At 37.7% G+C, this 15938-nt stretch overlaps 1 protein-coding gene across 2 annotated transcripts in view; it reads left to right on the top strand.

Annotated features, from left to right (window-relative positions):
- The window catches only part of ST6GALNAC3 (ST6 N-acetylgalactosaminide alpha-2,6-sialyltransferase 3), a 630739-nt gene that overhangs the window by 370982 nt on the left and 243819 nt on the right, over window positions 1-15938 (top strand). For both annotated transcript variants that reach the window (XM_081490156.1, XM_081490157.1), the window contains one exon: window positions 5889-6298. In XM_081490156.1, the coding sequence (XP_081346282.1) occupies window positions 5889-6298 (410 nt within the window). The remainder of the gene's footprint in view (window positions 1-5888; window positions 6299-15938) is intronic.

The raw sequence follows: 15938 nt of genomic DNA, 5'->3' as shown, positions 1-15938 counted from the left end.
TAAATCTTTCTTTAATATCTCTCACTTCTTATTAGTGCTATGAGTGCATTTCACAAAAGATAATATGTGCTGTCTTTTTAACCTGAAAGATATCTAGTACTCACTGGACATCATGCTCACTTCAATTTCAGTTCAATAATATGAAGTAAAAACTAACTTTTGGAGAATTTTACTATGAGAACTGAATGGAATAATGTAATGAAGTGCTAGGCAGGATGACTGGCCCATATTAGGTATTTAATCATGTTAATACCAATAAATATAATACTCCGTATTTATGTGTCTCCATCACACTGTTTCTTGCCTCTCTCATCCTCTCCCTGCATGTCAGATAGGAATCAAATTCTTTTTCTAAAAAGGAGGCAAATGTCAAGATTTGTTTTAGCAGAGAAAGGACTTGTTTTTCAAGGCAGTCCATTAGACCTTTAAAACATTGGGTTGGCTAAAATGTTCATTCAGGTTTTCGTAAGATGTTATGGAAAAACCCAAACTTTTCAGCCAACCAGTAGTATATGAATTGATGCTAGCTGATCATAAAACATACACACCTACCTCAGAGCTGTATGCTGAGGTTAAAATTCACACTGATTAAAATCCTAAAATTATTTTACCCTTAACAGAGCCTTGCACGGAACAAGTGCATGGTAAAAATTACTTGGTTGTGTCGACTGAAAAAAAAAAAAAGATGCACAGTTTGAGAGTTATGAGTTTAGTTTTATTTGGGGCAAAATGAGGACTGCAGCCCAGGAGGCAGCACCTCAGATAGCTCTGAGAGACGGCTCCAAAAGGCAGTGGGGGAAGTCAATATATAAGGTTTTGGTGAAGGGGGAGTTCAATGCCATGAAGCACTCATTTTACAAAAGGTTTTTGTTAGTCATGAGGATCTGATGTCACCATGAAGGGATTTAGTGCTTCTCTAGATATGAGGAGATGCAAGGATTGAGATCATACAATCTGTTCCTAAAAACATCCAACTATCTGAAGACCTGTCCCACCAGATTCCCTGGAGCACAGAGTGTCTCACTGGACCCTGAACTCCCTCAGGGATTGTTGAAGGTCAACAGCTATAGCAGCATGGGATTCAATCTCTGTAAAGGCAGATGACAAATGCCTTTGTTGTTCAGTCCTTAACCATGCGCTTGGTAAGTGCCAATTTGTAGCTGACAGTTGTTTACTAGATATCACTGAATTAACTTTCCCCAAGTTGAGTATTTATTACCAGATATGCAGGTATAGATGTAGTATATTTTGTAAAGTGAGAAGATACCCAAATCAAATAAGGCAAACCTTGGAAATATTGCACGTTCAGTTCCAGACCACTGCAATACAGTGAATATTGCAATAAAGTCACATGAATTTTCTGGTTTCCCAGGGTATATAAAAGTTATGCTTACACTATACTGTAGTCTGTTAGTTGTGCAATAGCCTATGTCTTAAAAAAGTACATACCTTAACTTAAAAAATACTCTATGGCTAGAATATACTTAACCATCATTTGACAAAACAGGGTTGCTACAAATCTTCAATTTGTTAAAAAAAAGAAAGAAAAAAGAAAACACAGTATCTATGAAGCTCAATAAAATGAAATTCAGTAAAATAAGATATGCCTGTATAATGATGTTACTGCTCCCCCCCCAAAAAAATCAGTATCTTAGACTTCAGATGAAAGGAAGCATTTGACATTTGTGAGATTTCTCTTAGGAACACAGCTGCCCAGATGGTCGGCTGAATATTTGTGGTAATCTCAGTTTATAGACACAGCCAAAGCTCAAGCAAAGCATTTGGCTTGATGATGTTTGAGTGTATGAGAGGGAAAGACAAAGAGGTCAAATTTGTTTTTAATGGAAAGAAACAAAAAATCGGGACAAGTCAACTGAAAAGGAGAGTTCAAAATTATGATAGGGCTTGATAAAGTGGAGTCAGATAAATCTTTCCAAAGGTCTCAGAAAATCCAGGGCCTGTATCTAGAAAGAAACTGCTTACTGAGGCAGAACTGAGTGAGTGGACACACATGGAATAAATTTTCAAGCAAAAGCCCCAAATCAAATAACATAAATGAGCTCAAGAAACAGCAGGACATTTTAACAAAGAAAGTTGAGATCACAAGATGCAGTGATAAAGCTAATAAAAGGAACTGAGATAACCAGATAAGAGCAGCTCTTGGGTCAAACCATCCATTCCTGCTCAGGTGTGTCTTTCTTTTTATCATGGCTTACTGTAGTTTGAAAGTGCCTTCAAACATAAATGAGTCCCTTGTGCTTTAACAAGTTCTTCGTGTTACCTGAAACTTCTGATTATGATTAGGAATGTTTCATTCATCTAGCCCTGCACTCCTATCATACTATAAAGATGGTTCCTGCAACCATGTGGTAAATAGAACAGTCACCCCTGCAGCCATGACTCCTGGTACCTCATTCAGGAAGCCAGAGAGCTAGGCAGGTCTGAGACCAAGCAGTATGACATGAGGAAGTCTCTTACAACTCTGGCCTTGGTGACAATATGGTTAAGTGAATAGTATAAAAGAAAGGGGGGTAAAAATAAATAAATAAATAAATAAATAAAAAAAAAAAAAGAAAGGGGCAATTTAAAGATCACCACCTACCTTCAAAGGCATTATATTCATAGCACCTTCCCAATTATGTATTTGTCATATAAACAAGAGGCCATTGTTCCCAATATTTGCCCTCAAGTTATTAGTCAGCTGCTGACCTCATACCTGCACAGCTGGTAATGTTGTCATGAAACAGACTGTGATGTCTTAACTGATCACTCTCAGAGGTTACAATTGTCAAGTGAAACCAGTATGCTGATTCTTATTAGTTAAATGAAGCCTTGTTGCAGCTGCTGCTGCTGCTAAGTCGCTTCAGTCGTGTCCGACTCTGTGCGACCCCATAGACGGGGGCCCACCAGGCTCCCCCATCCCTGGGATTCTCCAGGCAAGAATACTGGAGTGGGTTGCCGTTTCCCTCTCCAGTGCATGAAAGGGAAAAGTGAAAGTGAAGTTGCTCAGTCGTGTCCGACTCCTAGCAACCCCATGGACTGCAGCCTAAACCAGCTAATTCACTTGAATGACTTGGAAATCCAATGCAAATAGCTGCATGTTGGGTATTACAGCACCTCCAAGGCTTTTTCTTTATATCTTTCTTTCTGTTCTTTTGTTTTTTTTTTTTAATGTGTGCGAGTGGTACCCCCAAAATGTTTTTATTATACAGGGAAGCAACTTCTTGGAACACTAAATGGAATCTAACCTCCTGGCACCATATGCATTTTGGTGATAAGTTGGAATGTGTCATGTGACACACAAATTAAATAAGGCGTTGATTTGTGTGGCTGAGTTTGGAGGACTCAGCTAAGTCTAATGGATGTCGGGAAGAACATTGTATTCTTCCTTACAATCTTCCCAAAGATTGTAGGGAAGGGGCTTAAATGCACGAGGAAGGGGCTTAAATCAATGCCTGATTCTACGAGGCATCCCCTTGTGCCTGCCTCCATTTGCCCTTTGGTGAAGTCTTCACTATGGCACCAACCTAGGAAATCCCATTGCCAAGTGCCCTAATACACTCACCCATCTTGAGAGAAGCTATTCTGACATGGTGCCTGGACCACTTGCTGCCCACCTTAGTTTAGAAATCTTAGTGGAGCAGGAGCAATGGACAGTCAGTCCCTTTCATAGCAGACTTTTAAGGCACTTCAGATTGGACCTTTGTGGGCTGTATAAGTAAGGATTTTTAAAATTCTTAATTTTGACATCTCAGATAAATAGATTCACTCGCCTAGATTGAAACTGTGGGTATGTTGATGTGTTTCTTCTGGATTGCTTTTCTCTTTTTAACTAAATGAGCAATTCTAGACGAATCGAAAAAGTCCACTTCCTCCCTAATATTATGTTCAGGGTCCTAATAAATTCTTTTCATTAAATTGCTTTCATTTCCTAACTTGACCACTGTATATTTGAAATACTATAGTATTCCAGGGATTTCTGAGGAGTGGGGTTAAATGAAGACAGACATTGAGCCTACTCTTATGGAGTTTACTTTCTAGTAGACAGACATAATTAAATAATAAATTGTAACACAACTAATACACAGTGTGGAAGGAGCCACTGACCAATAGGCACCAAGAAATCTGGGATCACATATCAGATATAAATGTAGAATCTCACAGAAAGAAAAGAAGTAAGGCATATATCAGCAAAGTGCATTGTCCCCTTATCACTCACTGTTTAAAAGTTTGCTTTTCTTTATGTGTGGGGGAATCGTAAAAGGAATTTACAGTCATTCCTCCATACCTGAGGAGCGTTGATTCCAGGACCCCAGTGGATGCCAAAACCTGCAGATGCTCAATTCCCATGCCATGGGCTTTCCATATGCTACAGTTCTGCGTCCATAGATCCAAGCAACCCGGATAGTGTGGTAATTTCCATCCGCAGTGTCGACTGTATTTGGTTTGCTTGCGAGTATGCTAAGTCGCTTCAGTCGTGTCCAACTCTTGGCAACCCCATGGACTGTATAGCCAGCCAGGCTCCTCTGAGAATCCATGGGATTCTCCAGGCAAGTATGGAGTGGGTTGCTGTCCCCTCCTCCAGGGGACTTTCCCGACCCAGGGATTGAAACTGTGTCTCTTCTGTGTCCTGCACTGGCAGGGTGGTTCTTCACCACTAGTGCCATCTGGGAAGGAAAAAAAAAAAAAACAAGCAGAGAATAAGGAAGAGAGCAGTAGGTTTAGAGTTGGATCTAGATTTGAATCTACCAATGTAACTTTATCACCTGCCAGCCCTGAAAGCTGATGCTTAGTCTCTATGAGTCTCTGTCACCTCATTGGTTAAAGTATGTGGAATCTAGAAAAATGGCAGATTTTTTGCAGGGCAGAAATAGAGATGCAGACATAGAGAATGGACATGTGGACACCAGGCGGAGTCAGGGGGAGGGAAGGGTGAGACAAATTGGGAGATTAGGATTGACATATATATGCTACCATGTGTAAAATAGATAGCTAGTGGGAACCTCCGGTATAGCACAGAAAACCGAGCTCAATGTTCTGTGATGGCCTAGATGGGTGGGACAATGCAGGGAATGGGGGGAGGGAAGTCCAATAGGAAGGGGATATATGCATAGGTATAGCTGAATCACTTCATTGTACAGCAGAAATTATCACAGCATTGTAAAGCAATTAAACTCCAATAAAATAAAATAAAAGGATGGTGGAGACTGTCTGTGTATGTGCCTTCCTTGAGTTCTTAAAAAGAAGCCTTGCCTATCCAACCAGAATAAACAAGAGCACAACGGTTGTTTAACCACGGCGATGCAAGGGAATTTTTTAAGAGTCTCTATAATATTTTTGCTAGCCTGAAATTAATCTTCAGTAGTTCTGGGTTTTGAAAATTCAGAATCTCATCATTTGCTGAATTTTTTATATTTTTATCAACCGCTGCATAATCATTCATACATATAAGTAAACTTCAGAATTGATGCCTATATATCCTCCTTTTGCCTTTCTTTTTTTGGCCACCATCCTTATTAAAGAGAGCAAATCTTTCTGTATGTCCTGATTTCATCTGAAACTACAGTTTTGAATGAAAAGGCATCATAAAAAGTGGGAAACAAATGACTGCTTTTTCATTGAATTTTAAACCAACACAAGAAAAAGAAATGAAAATTATTTCTTAGCAATCCATATTCACTTTTTAAATGGAGGCTTGCCCCAAGCTTGATATCCTGTGGAGCTAGTGTTGGATTAGTATAAATATATTTCAGAGATATTCCCACACTCAGCAATTATGCACAATATCTGGAATTTCTGTTTTCCCAGAAGAACTTGCTGGCATATGTGGAACTTTCTAATTTACACATTTCTCCCCCCCCTGCCCTGTTTCTCTTTCTGTTTTTCAGCCTTTGCAACTGGACTGTAATCTTTGTGCCATTGTGTCAAACTCAGGTCAGATGGTCGGCCAGAAGGTGGGGAACGAGATAGATCAGTCATCCTGCATTTGGAGAATGAACAATGCACCCACCAAGGGCTATGAAGAGGATGTTGGCCGCATGACAATGATTCGCGTTGTATCCCATACCAGCGTTCCTCTCTTGCTGAAAAACCCTGATTATTTTTTCAAGGAGGCAAACACTACTATTTATGTTATTTGGGGCCCTTTCCGCAATATGAGGAAAGATGGCAATGGCATTGTGTACAACATGTTGAAAAAGACAGTTGACATCTATCCCAATGCCCAAATTTATGTGACCACCGAGAAGCGCATGAGTTACTGCGATGGAGTGTTTAAGAAGGAAACTGGGAAAGACAGGTGAGTCCGCTGAGAAGTGGCCTTTTTGTCTTTCATGCTAAGTCTTTGCAGAGTTCTTTTGCCAGCTATTAAATGAACAGTTATTTTTCAAACCGGTTGCTATATGTTTTTGAGTATTATGATTACTTGATGAGCCAGCAGTGAGGCCCCATTTAGTCCACCTGCACCAGCTTCTCTCTCTTCATTTTGATTGGATTGAAGGCCCTCCCCCCCCCCAAAAAAAAACACTGACTGCTTTCCCAAGATATCTTTAGGTTTGTTCTTATTTAGTTCAATTTGCTATTGATTAAATCGGATATTAGCTGAAAGAAGTCTACACATTTTTGCCTCAAAATAGAAATGTTAAGAACTTTAGGACCTAAACTTCTTTGCAAGTTGTGGCAAAAATTTACTGAGACTGCAAAACAGAACAGGCTATCGATTCTGTAATAAGGTTGCAGAGCTTCTTGCCTGCAAATAGGCCCTGCGCTTGTGAGCTTGTGATCACCATAACTTAGCATTTAACATGTTAAGCAGAATATCATGTTGAAATTAAGCATTACTTAAAATCATTAACAGTGGGTTCTTGACGAGGAATGAGATATATATATATATATACCATTCATTCAATTAGCTAAAAACCAATTTGCATATTTTTACTACATCTGGTTTTCTGCAGCATTCTGTAAACCACCTTTCCCGAGGTCTGCTTGTCTTACTCTTCTCCTGCTCCTTACTTTTCCTGCTTCCCCCCCGCCGCTCCCTCTTCCTCCTCCTCTTCTCCCATATAACTTACTTTTTTTCTTCTTCTTTAGAAAGGTAACCAGTATATGAGAAAGAAGCAGAGTTGTAAATCAGTCTATCTTTTATTTTAGTTCATATATCTAGTACTGATAAAGAACTGCTGAAGGAAAAATATTGAAACTGTTAAAATTTTGAATTATCATTGAATATTGCTTACTTGTGCAATATCATGGATAAATTGAGCATTGACTATAATTCCAATATTAACATTCTGATTTCCTCAAGATATATATCTTTTCTCCTTTATTATTATCAAATTTAAACCTTTAACTGTATTGGGATATGTGTTTGAGAAAGGGAGTTTCTAACATCTCTGGATAGAGTTTTAATGCTGGTAATTATTTTTAAAATGTTATGTGGACCAACTCTCCTATTGATAATGTAGGTCAAATTTAGTGTTTTCTACTTCCAAGCACCAAAAATACGTAGCTCCTAATGAAACGCAAGGTAAACAGCCGTTGATAGTGGCCCCTTCCACTTTAGAGTTAGTGAGAAGATTCCCAGTGTTTAGATTTGAATCAGTGTAGTGTAAGTGGTCCAAAGAGACAGGCAGTAGGGATAAAAGGAGGAGGTATGTGCTTCAAAGAAATACGGTCAACCTGTATCATCATTCTATATAAATACGATCATTCTCAAGTGGCTTCGGAAATTTCTGGTTTTTCACTCGCCCAGAGCAATGCAGTTAATTAGGTATAGTTGGTTTTTCATTAGTAATAGTTTGCCCTTGGGGTATCACCTAGTCATAACTATAGGCCCTTGAATAATTTAGGGGTATCAGAGAAGAACTCAGCATGCTGTCTGTCCCCATGTGTTTTGCTTGTATCATGTTGGCTTTGCTGTGAGCTTTCAGAGACAGCACTGTCGCGGATCTGTGAACTGGGCAACAAGTGCTGGGAAAGAATAGCTTTGGGAGGTTCATTTTCCTACTGGCTGTAAGGAGGAAATCTGTTTATATAGTAGGAAAAAAAAACTCAGTTGTTAAAATTAATTTTGCAGGTATCATTCATTTCATAGAGTTACCAAAATAGAAGTATAAAAAACAAGCCAAAATGATTTTCTGGTACTTTGTAGCTGTTTTGTCCCCCAAATCTAATCCTGTCTAGTGTTTCACTGAATACTGCAACCAGACCAAAGAAGACAACCAAGTAATAGAAATGAGCAGAATGGATAGTTTTGGTAAACTCTATTTGAATGACCAAAATGATCTCAAGGGCTGCTATCTCCACTGTGATTTTAATGTGTCCTAAATATAGCTGTGTTGAATTGATTGTTAAAGATTTCCCATAGTGACCTGATGTTCATTGCCACAAAACAGAGACATTTTTTAACTTTTTATGAAGGGAAATGTCACACTTATAGAGAGACTAATCCTGTAATGAACTCCTGTGTACCCACAGTTCAGATTGAATATTATTAACTCATAGCCAGTCTTGTTCCATCTATACCTCTATTTGCTTTCTCCCTTCCCAAGGTTTGTTTTGAAGCAAGTGCCAGTCATCATATTATTTTCATTCATAAATATTTCAGCATTTATCTCTAAAAGATAGATTCTTAAAAATAAACACTATGCCATTGCCCCGCATAAAAATCAGTATACTTTCTTAATAACAATATATATTTAGCCTGCTTTCAAATTTCTCCAAAGATCTCATTAATATTTTTACAGTTAATTGACTCAGGATTAGTATTAAGGTCTGTACATGTTCAAATAAGTATTAGCATTAGTCTATACATTACAAATAATTGATATGTCTCCTATATTTCTCTTAATCTATGGCTTCTTTCCTCTCACCCTTTCCCTTTATTATAGAAAAAATCTAATCATTTGTCCACAATCTATATTTTGCTGACTGCCCCCCTATATTACTTCTTCTGCTTTGATACCTATGTACAGTAAGTCCCCTACATATGAATGAGTTCCATTCCAAGAGTGAATTTGTAAGTCTAATTTTTGTTCATTTAAGTCCAACAAAGTTCACCTAGGTAGCCAACTAACACCATTGGTTATATAGGACTGTACTGTAATAGGTTTATAATACTTTTCACAGAAATAATACATAAAAAGCAAGCACAAGAAGTAAAGAAAATAGTTTTAATCTTAGAGTACCTTGAAAAGTACAGTAGTATAGTACAACAGTTGGCACTTCTTAGCAGTACCAGACACGTCACCGTTGCTTTCACCCTTGCTTCTGGACATCCTGGGCTTGAAATAAAGATACTGTACTACAGTACTCTATACAGTACTGTACAACCACTTGTAGAGGATACACACGCATGACAGTGTATGCCAGACATGGGAATAACTTACTTTATTGGACATTCAACACATGTTCACATCTTTGAAAGCTTGCAACTTGAAGGTTTCTATGTAGGGGACTTACTGATATTGAGGATTTATTGGATTTGGGCCTAATTTTAAAAATTGTTTTTTTTTCTTAAATCAAGATTATTAGGTGATACTTCTATCAGAATGAAGACTGTTTTCTCTCTTTTTATGTTAGCAGATCATTCTCTAGATCCAATAATTCATTAGAATTATGGTGCAAAATGGTGATATTTCATCATTTCTTTTTCATTATTAGCTGATATACATTATAAACTTGCTGTCATTAACCATTTGGTTACTGTGAGATTGAAGATAGTACAAGTTTTTCTTTATTTATTGGTTTTAAGGCATTGACACCATCATCCTCCAAAACATGACCAGTAAATTTATTGTTTTCAGTATTTATATATCGACTTAGGTACTTAAATCTATTTGAAATACTTTAATTCATTAAAATTATGTTCTTATGCTAAAATCGTCCTATTTTGAGCTATGGTAACCTCTTCAAATTGGCTTTTGCATCCTTTTGACATGTCTTTAGTAGTCTTGTAAAACAAAGTCTTATAAATTCTTTTTTGTTTCCTAGTATTATATGATGTTTAAGGCTTTTCCTGTACATATCCTGATGCATGCCGTATCCAGACATTTTTCCCAAAGAACTTGGGTCCTTTTATTGATAGTATTGAAGAGAGCATAATCTTGGCTCTACAGGTACTCATAACTCCTGGACTGGTCTTTGTTTCTTGGTCTTTCCATTAGACTGAACTAATATAAACAACACATGCTATGTATACTGTTTAAAGATAAAATCATTATAAGTTCAAATTGAAAATTCCAATTCAAATTGAGGACTATCAGGTTTTTATTTTATCACATCTATTTTACATTTGTCTTCTTTCTGCCTTGCTGGCAATCACAGGTTCTAGAAACACCAATGTAAACACTCATCTGCTTTATCCCACAGTATACACATAACACTCTTAGAATTAAGAGTAACAGTGCAACCAGAAATATGATTACTGTGAACATTTTAAGATTATTCTGCATCAAAGAAGATGTTTTAATGCAAGCATCTGTGTGAGCCCATGCTCACAAAGTGTGTATTGGTTATATCCTAACAAAAGTTTTATAATTTTTCTAAGTAAATAGAATGAAGTGGAATATAACATTGCAGGTATGAAGGGGTGAGGGAAAAGGAATGTCCGTATAATTTGACTTTTGTGTAAACTATTTGGTTGATTTGCCTGCACTTTCTGGAGGTAAGTGCTAATTTTCATCATCAGGTTTTTAGTGGGGACATTATGTCACCGTTATGGTGTATAATTTATAGAGGTAAAAAAAAAAGTGTCCCTAGTCATTAAAGTGATTCATGATAGGAAAATGATTAAATGGAGTTCTTCAAAGAAATATTTGCCTCTCAACTTGTTTCTTCAAATTATCAAAATCCTTTTAAAAACTATAAGCCCCCTCCTCCATTTACAGTGGGCATCTCTTTATTTTTCTAGAGGTTTTAATTTTTATCTCAAGGAATTCATTACTGAGAAAACATGAAGTAATAAAAGAAATATGTACCCTGTTAAATTTCTTAGAATGAATTTAGACCAAATCATACACATGTTGGAATAATTTTTCAAACCAGATGAAATTTAATTTGCTTTCTTATCAGTTACTGAATAAAATTATTTGGCTTGTCAATTAGAAAGGGTGACCTTGTGGGAAGGACTGAGAGAACAAAAAGAGAGGCTGCTTGCCCTTTCTCTGTTCATCTTCTGGGGCTCAGTTTTCTTTGGAATTCTAGGCCCTTTGTGTAGTGGTCACCATTATATCTTCACTTACCAAATATTTTTTTTCTGAGAAACAACCACCTTCAACAAACCAGGAAACTTTGGAATTAAAGGGCTTGTAGTGAAAATAATCTGAACCAAAATGGATCTCTTTTCCCCCTTTGAATGATGGGGGTGCATACATAATACTAGCTGGCTGACATTTACACATTTGCATTAACACATCCTGAGACTGAAATACCCTAGAGGTGCTGCAGAGCTGACACTGGCACATGGTGCTACTTTCAACACTTGAAGAAGGGGATTATGTGCCTGGCCGTGTACAGATGCAAAATGAATGTTAAGTCTCCCAGAGAGGTAGCAGAGCCTGTGTGAGACATTATGCTTACCTATGGACAGATGAGCAGTTGCAGCTTGCCTCCCACTTTAGAAATACATTAGCAAATGCGGGCACATTATCGAATTAAGTAATAACTGAGAAAGCTATAGTTCCTATTAAAACTGCAAAGCTAATTCAGGCCTGATAAAGGGCCCTGAGCTGCCCTAAATGGGTCTTCATTAAGCGGACACCAATGTGGCTCTGCCTTCAGGAATGGATAAAATTAATGAAAGCTAGCAGCTAATAGATCAATGTTTCAAGATGTTACTGCTTCAGGTTCAAAGGATGTGAAGGGAAGGAGTTACTTTTAAAGCATTTAGAAAACAGGACATACAAAAGTCACTTTCAGAAGACACTGTCAAAGTGAGAAACGGATTGGTAAGTATCAGCCGTGCATGGCTAGTCTTTGTCTGTGTGCTCCATCCATTCCCATTCAATCTTGCAGAGAGAAAAAGAAATCAGAAATGTGTTGTTTCTCACCGTCTCATGTTGGAGATGGTTTTGTCGTCCGGTGTGGGTTTTAAGTGCAGCCCAGTGGGTTTTAAGTGCAGCTTCGCTGTTTTAGCTGTCGACTAAAAAGATGTACAACTTGAGAGTTGTGAGTTAAGTTTTATTTGGGGCAAAATGAGGACTGCAGCCAGGGAGACAGCACCTCAGATAGCTCTGAGAGGCTGCTCCAAAGAGGCAGTTGAGGAAGGTCAATATATAAGGTTTTGGTGAAGGAGGAGTTCAATGCAGTCAAGTGCTTACTTACAAAAGGTTTTCTGCTAGCCACGAGAAGCTAATGTCAGTAAGAAGGGATTTAGTGCTTTTCTAAATATGAAGAGATGCAAGGATTGGGATCATGAAATCAGTTTCTGAAAATATTTAACTACCTAAAGACCTGTTCCAAGAGAATCCCTGGAGCAGAGTGCCTCACTTCACCCTAAATTCCCTAAGGTGGTGTTGAAGGTCAACAGCTGGAGCAGCACAGGGTTTAGTCTCCACAGAGGCAAGTGGCAAATGCCCTTGTTGTGGTTGTTCAGTCACTGGCAAATGCTCTTTTCAAGAGCCAATTTACAGTTGACATAGCTTTGACCATTTTGAAAGTTTCCTGTGCTACCGTGTGATCAATTTTAGGGATTGAATTGGCTCACATCCTTTAGGTTTGCAAACCTTAGTAGTTCCTAGAGTGGAAAGAGGTTTCAAGCCTCTCCCTTGAGAATTTGGGAACTCCCTGAATGTCCCCCTTTGTTGGGACACAAAACAGGCAAACTGCCTCAACAAATGCAGTACAGCAAGGGGGGGTGGGGGCAGAAACAAAAATCAGGAGCTGTGTTAGCTGGAGAGCCAGCCACAAGGCAAAGACCCATGCCTAGTTGCCCAAAAAGGTACTGTTACTCTACCTGGACTCCAAAAACAAAGATGCCTAATTATTTCTAACTCAGGATAAATGGGTACTAACCTCAGGAAAACTTGGCCCAAAAGAAAATAGGCAAAGTAGAAAAATTCTTGGATTGAGAGATAAAACATAATATTAAAAACAGTATTTTTCCTTTAAAGACAATCTTTGCAAATATAACATCTCAGCACTTTTTTCAGGAGCAACATTGACACATCTCTGTTAACATGAATTAATGTTCCCACCCCAGCTGATGTATTTGGCAGAAACAATGAGTTCACACAGCAGTTACGGCAGACCCATAGGACTCCTGAGTCAAAAAGCATAATAAGGCATCCAGGGCTGTGTTTTCATGCTAACAGGCATTAGGAAACAGGAGACTTCCTTTTTCCCATTATTCATGATGGCATCTAGTGACCTACATTAAGCCTCCTCTATAATACACATGGACTGGAAATTAAAATTTCAATAAAAAGAGGGAAGAATCTATTTTATTAATGGGAAGATGGAAGGGATGTTTGTAATTTATCAAGATATCAGTACTGAACTGTTGCATGTTTAAAAATACACACATTTGGGCAAGGGTGCACATAGGTACATGCTAGGTGAAACTATATTTGACATGACAGCTTAGTTTAGGATTAAAACAAGAGAAACATCTTTAATTCAGTGACCGTGTTTTTAAAAGGAAGTGTATCAGATTACTGGTAATTGTAGAAATCAAGACTTGTAACCAGTCTACTTTAAAAGACTGATCTTCTCCTGGGCCTTAGGATATGACTTGACTGAATAGCTCCATACATAGTGAGATTATGCTGTGTAGAAAGACGTCCCAATAGACAATTATGCTGAACACTCCCTCAATATAAAGGCTTTTGAACACTACAAAGAGTGTGAAACTCAAAGACAAATAGGCCTTCAATCAGAAGATTCATTAGAGTATATCTACACTTCTAACTTTATAAAGGCTTTAAAGTTTTTGTTTTTCATTTTCTTTTCCTGTTTATTTATTAATTTAAAGCCATGGGATTTTTATTTAAGTCATAAGATTTATCTCTTCAGTTGTTTTACTTCCTACTATAATTTGGATTTCTCCTCTCCTTTTTTTTGAAAAAAAATCTTCATCTCTCTTCAAGTTTAGATAAAAACCAAAAAAATTAAGAAAGATTATATATTTGTCCATAAAACATATGAACCAGGGGCAGTTTCTTTTTTCTTCAATTCTTGTATGCCTGGACTCAAGACTGAGTTGGTTTCCTTGAGACTTTTCAATCTATACCATGTCCATCTGTATTACTAGTTTCTTAATTGTTTGGACAGCCATTTTCAGAGTACCTTGCATAGTGTCTGAGATGTTGTAGGAGCTCTACAAATGTTTATGGAATTGAATTTTTACTCCTCTGGAAATAAACATGAGAGATTTTATTAGATGTGGTATTATTGATGGACTTACCTTGTTAGCTTTTTGTTCTAAGAAACGAGTCCTCTTTGTACAGTACTTTTCTTTCCTTCCTTCTTCCCTCCCTTCCTGGCTTTCTCTCACCCTCCCTCCCTCCCTTCCCTTCTTTCTGTTTCGTACAGTACTTTTCAAACTCGAGTGTGCTTTCAGTCACCTGCTGATTCAGGTGATTTGAAGTGGATCCTGAGAGTTTGCAATTTGAATAAGCTCCCAGGCCAGGCCAGTGCTGTTAATCTCCAGGTGATGCTTTGAATTGCACTATTTGAGACTGCTTTGAATGAAGAGACAGGATATTTCACTGTTCCCTGAGTCAGAGAAATATATAAGGGAAGACTAGCTGTTTCTCAAATAACCTTGGTAACCTGTTTGTAATTGGATTCCAATTTTGTGACTATGACCTGTTCCCGGCCATTTAAGCGTAGTGCCCTGAAGTCCTTAAGAATTTAATGAGGATCTTATTTATCTGACCTTACTGTGTTTATTTGTCCATTTCTCTCATTAGACAACACAATTCTTAAGAATAGGGATGTTACTTGTCTCCATTTTATTTCCAGACCTAGCATTTTATTTCCAGACCTCATACAGTGTTAGTTTACCATCAAATAGCATTCAAATGTGTCTTCACTCTACTTCTTTCAGCTAAATGGCCCACAGATATTTCAGGATTCCTTGAAATGACCTCAGCCAGTTACTCATTTTCTTTCTTATATCATTACCACAAGTACTGCCCTAGTTGAAGTCTTCTTTGCTTCTCACATGGGTGACCATGAATACAGCCTTGCCTTTATGCTTCTGTAGAAATTGCTCCTCTGTCTAAATTTTACTTCCTCCCATCACTGTGCACACAAATGCCTTCTTTATGACTAAATTAAATATTACTTCTTCCATGAAGCCTTTTGAAATACCTCTAATTAGAACTCATTTCCTACTCTGAAAGTCCATAGACTGTGGACTTTTTAAAAATAAAAGTCATCACTCTCTACCATGCATTGTTGTCATTTATGTCTAATCTTCCAGGTAGTCCATAAACTCTTTAAGGGAATATCAGCTCTTATATATTTGTTTCCCCACCACCTGATACTATGTTTGACTCTAATAGGTATTTGGTAAATGTTTAATAGGTGAATAAATAAATGAGTGAGTAATAGAGTGAAAGAAATAATACTAATAGTCTTTAAGTTTACAAGTCCCTTTGCCACTTGTTGAAATACTTGTGAATTTCTAAACACTTTTCTTCAGTATATAGGGGTCACAGTAATACCAAGTGAGGCAAGTTATAGAATTGGATTTTGATAGAAAAAGTTTCCACAGTTCTACTCAGACAGACCACCCCTTGCTCTGTCTTACCCAAAGGTTGGCAAGTCTATTACCTTTTCCAGAGATTTTGTAGCTGGGCACTGGTTTTTTAATAAGTCAGTGACAGAGCCATTCTTCAAATACAGGTTTCCATTTTAGTTTCACTTCAGTGACAAAGCAGTTTTCAAGACTTCACTCACAGTTGTTAGCTGTCAGTTGCCCAGTGAAAATA

This window comes from Giraffa tippelskirchi, chromosome 5 (assembly GCF_054371585.1).
Source record: "Giraffa tippelskirchi isolate mGirTip1 chromosome 5, T2T-mGirTip1v1.2.pri, whole genome shotgun sequence".
NCBI lineage: Eukaryota > Metazoa > Chordata > Mammalia > Artiodactyla > Giraffidae > Giraffa > Giraffa tippelskirchi.
Note: the sequence above shows the minus strand (reverse complement) of the source record. Positions and strands in the feature narration are given on the sequence as shown.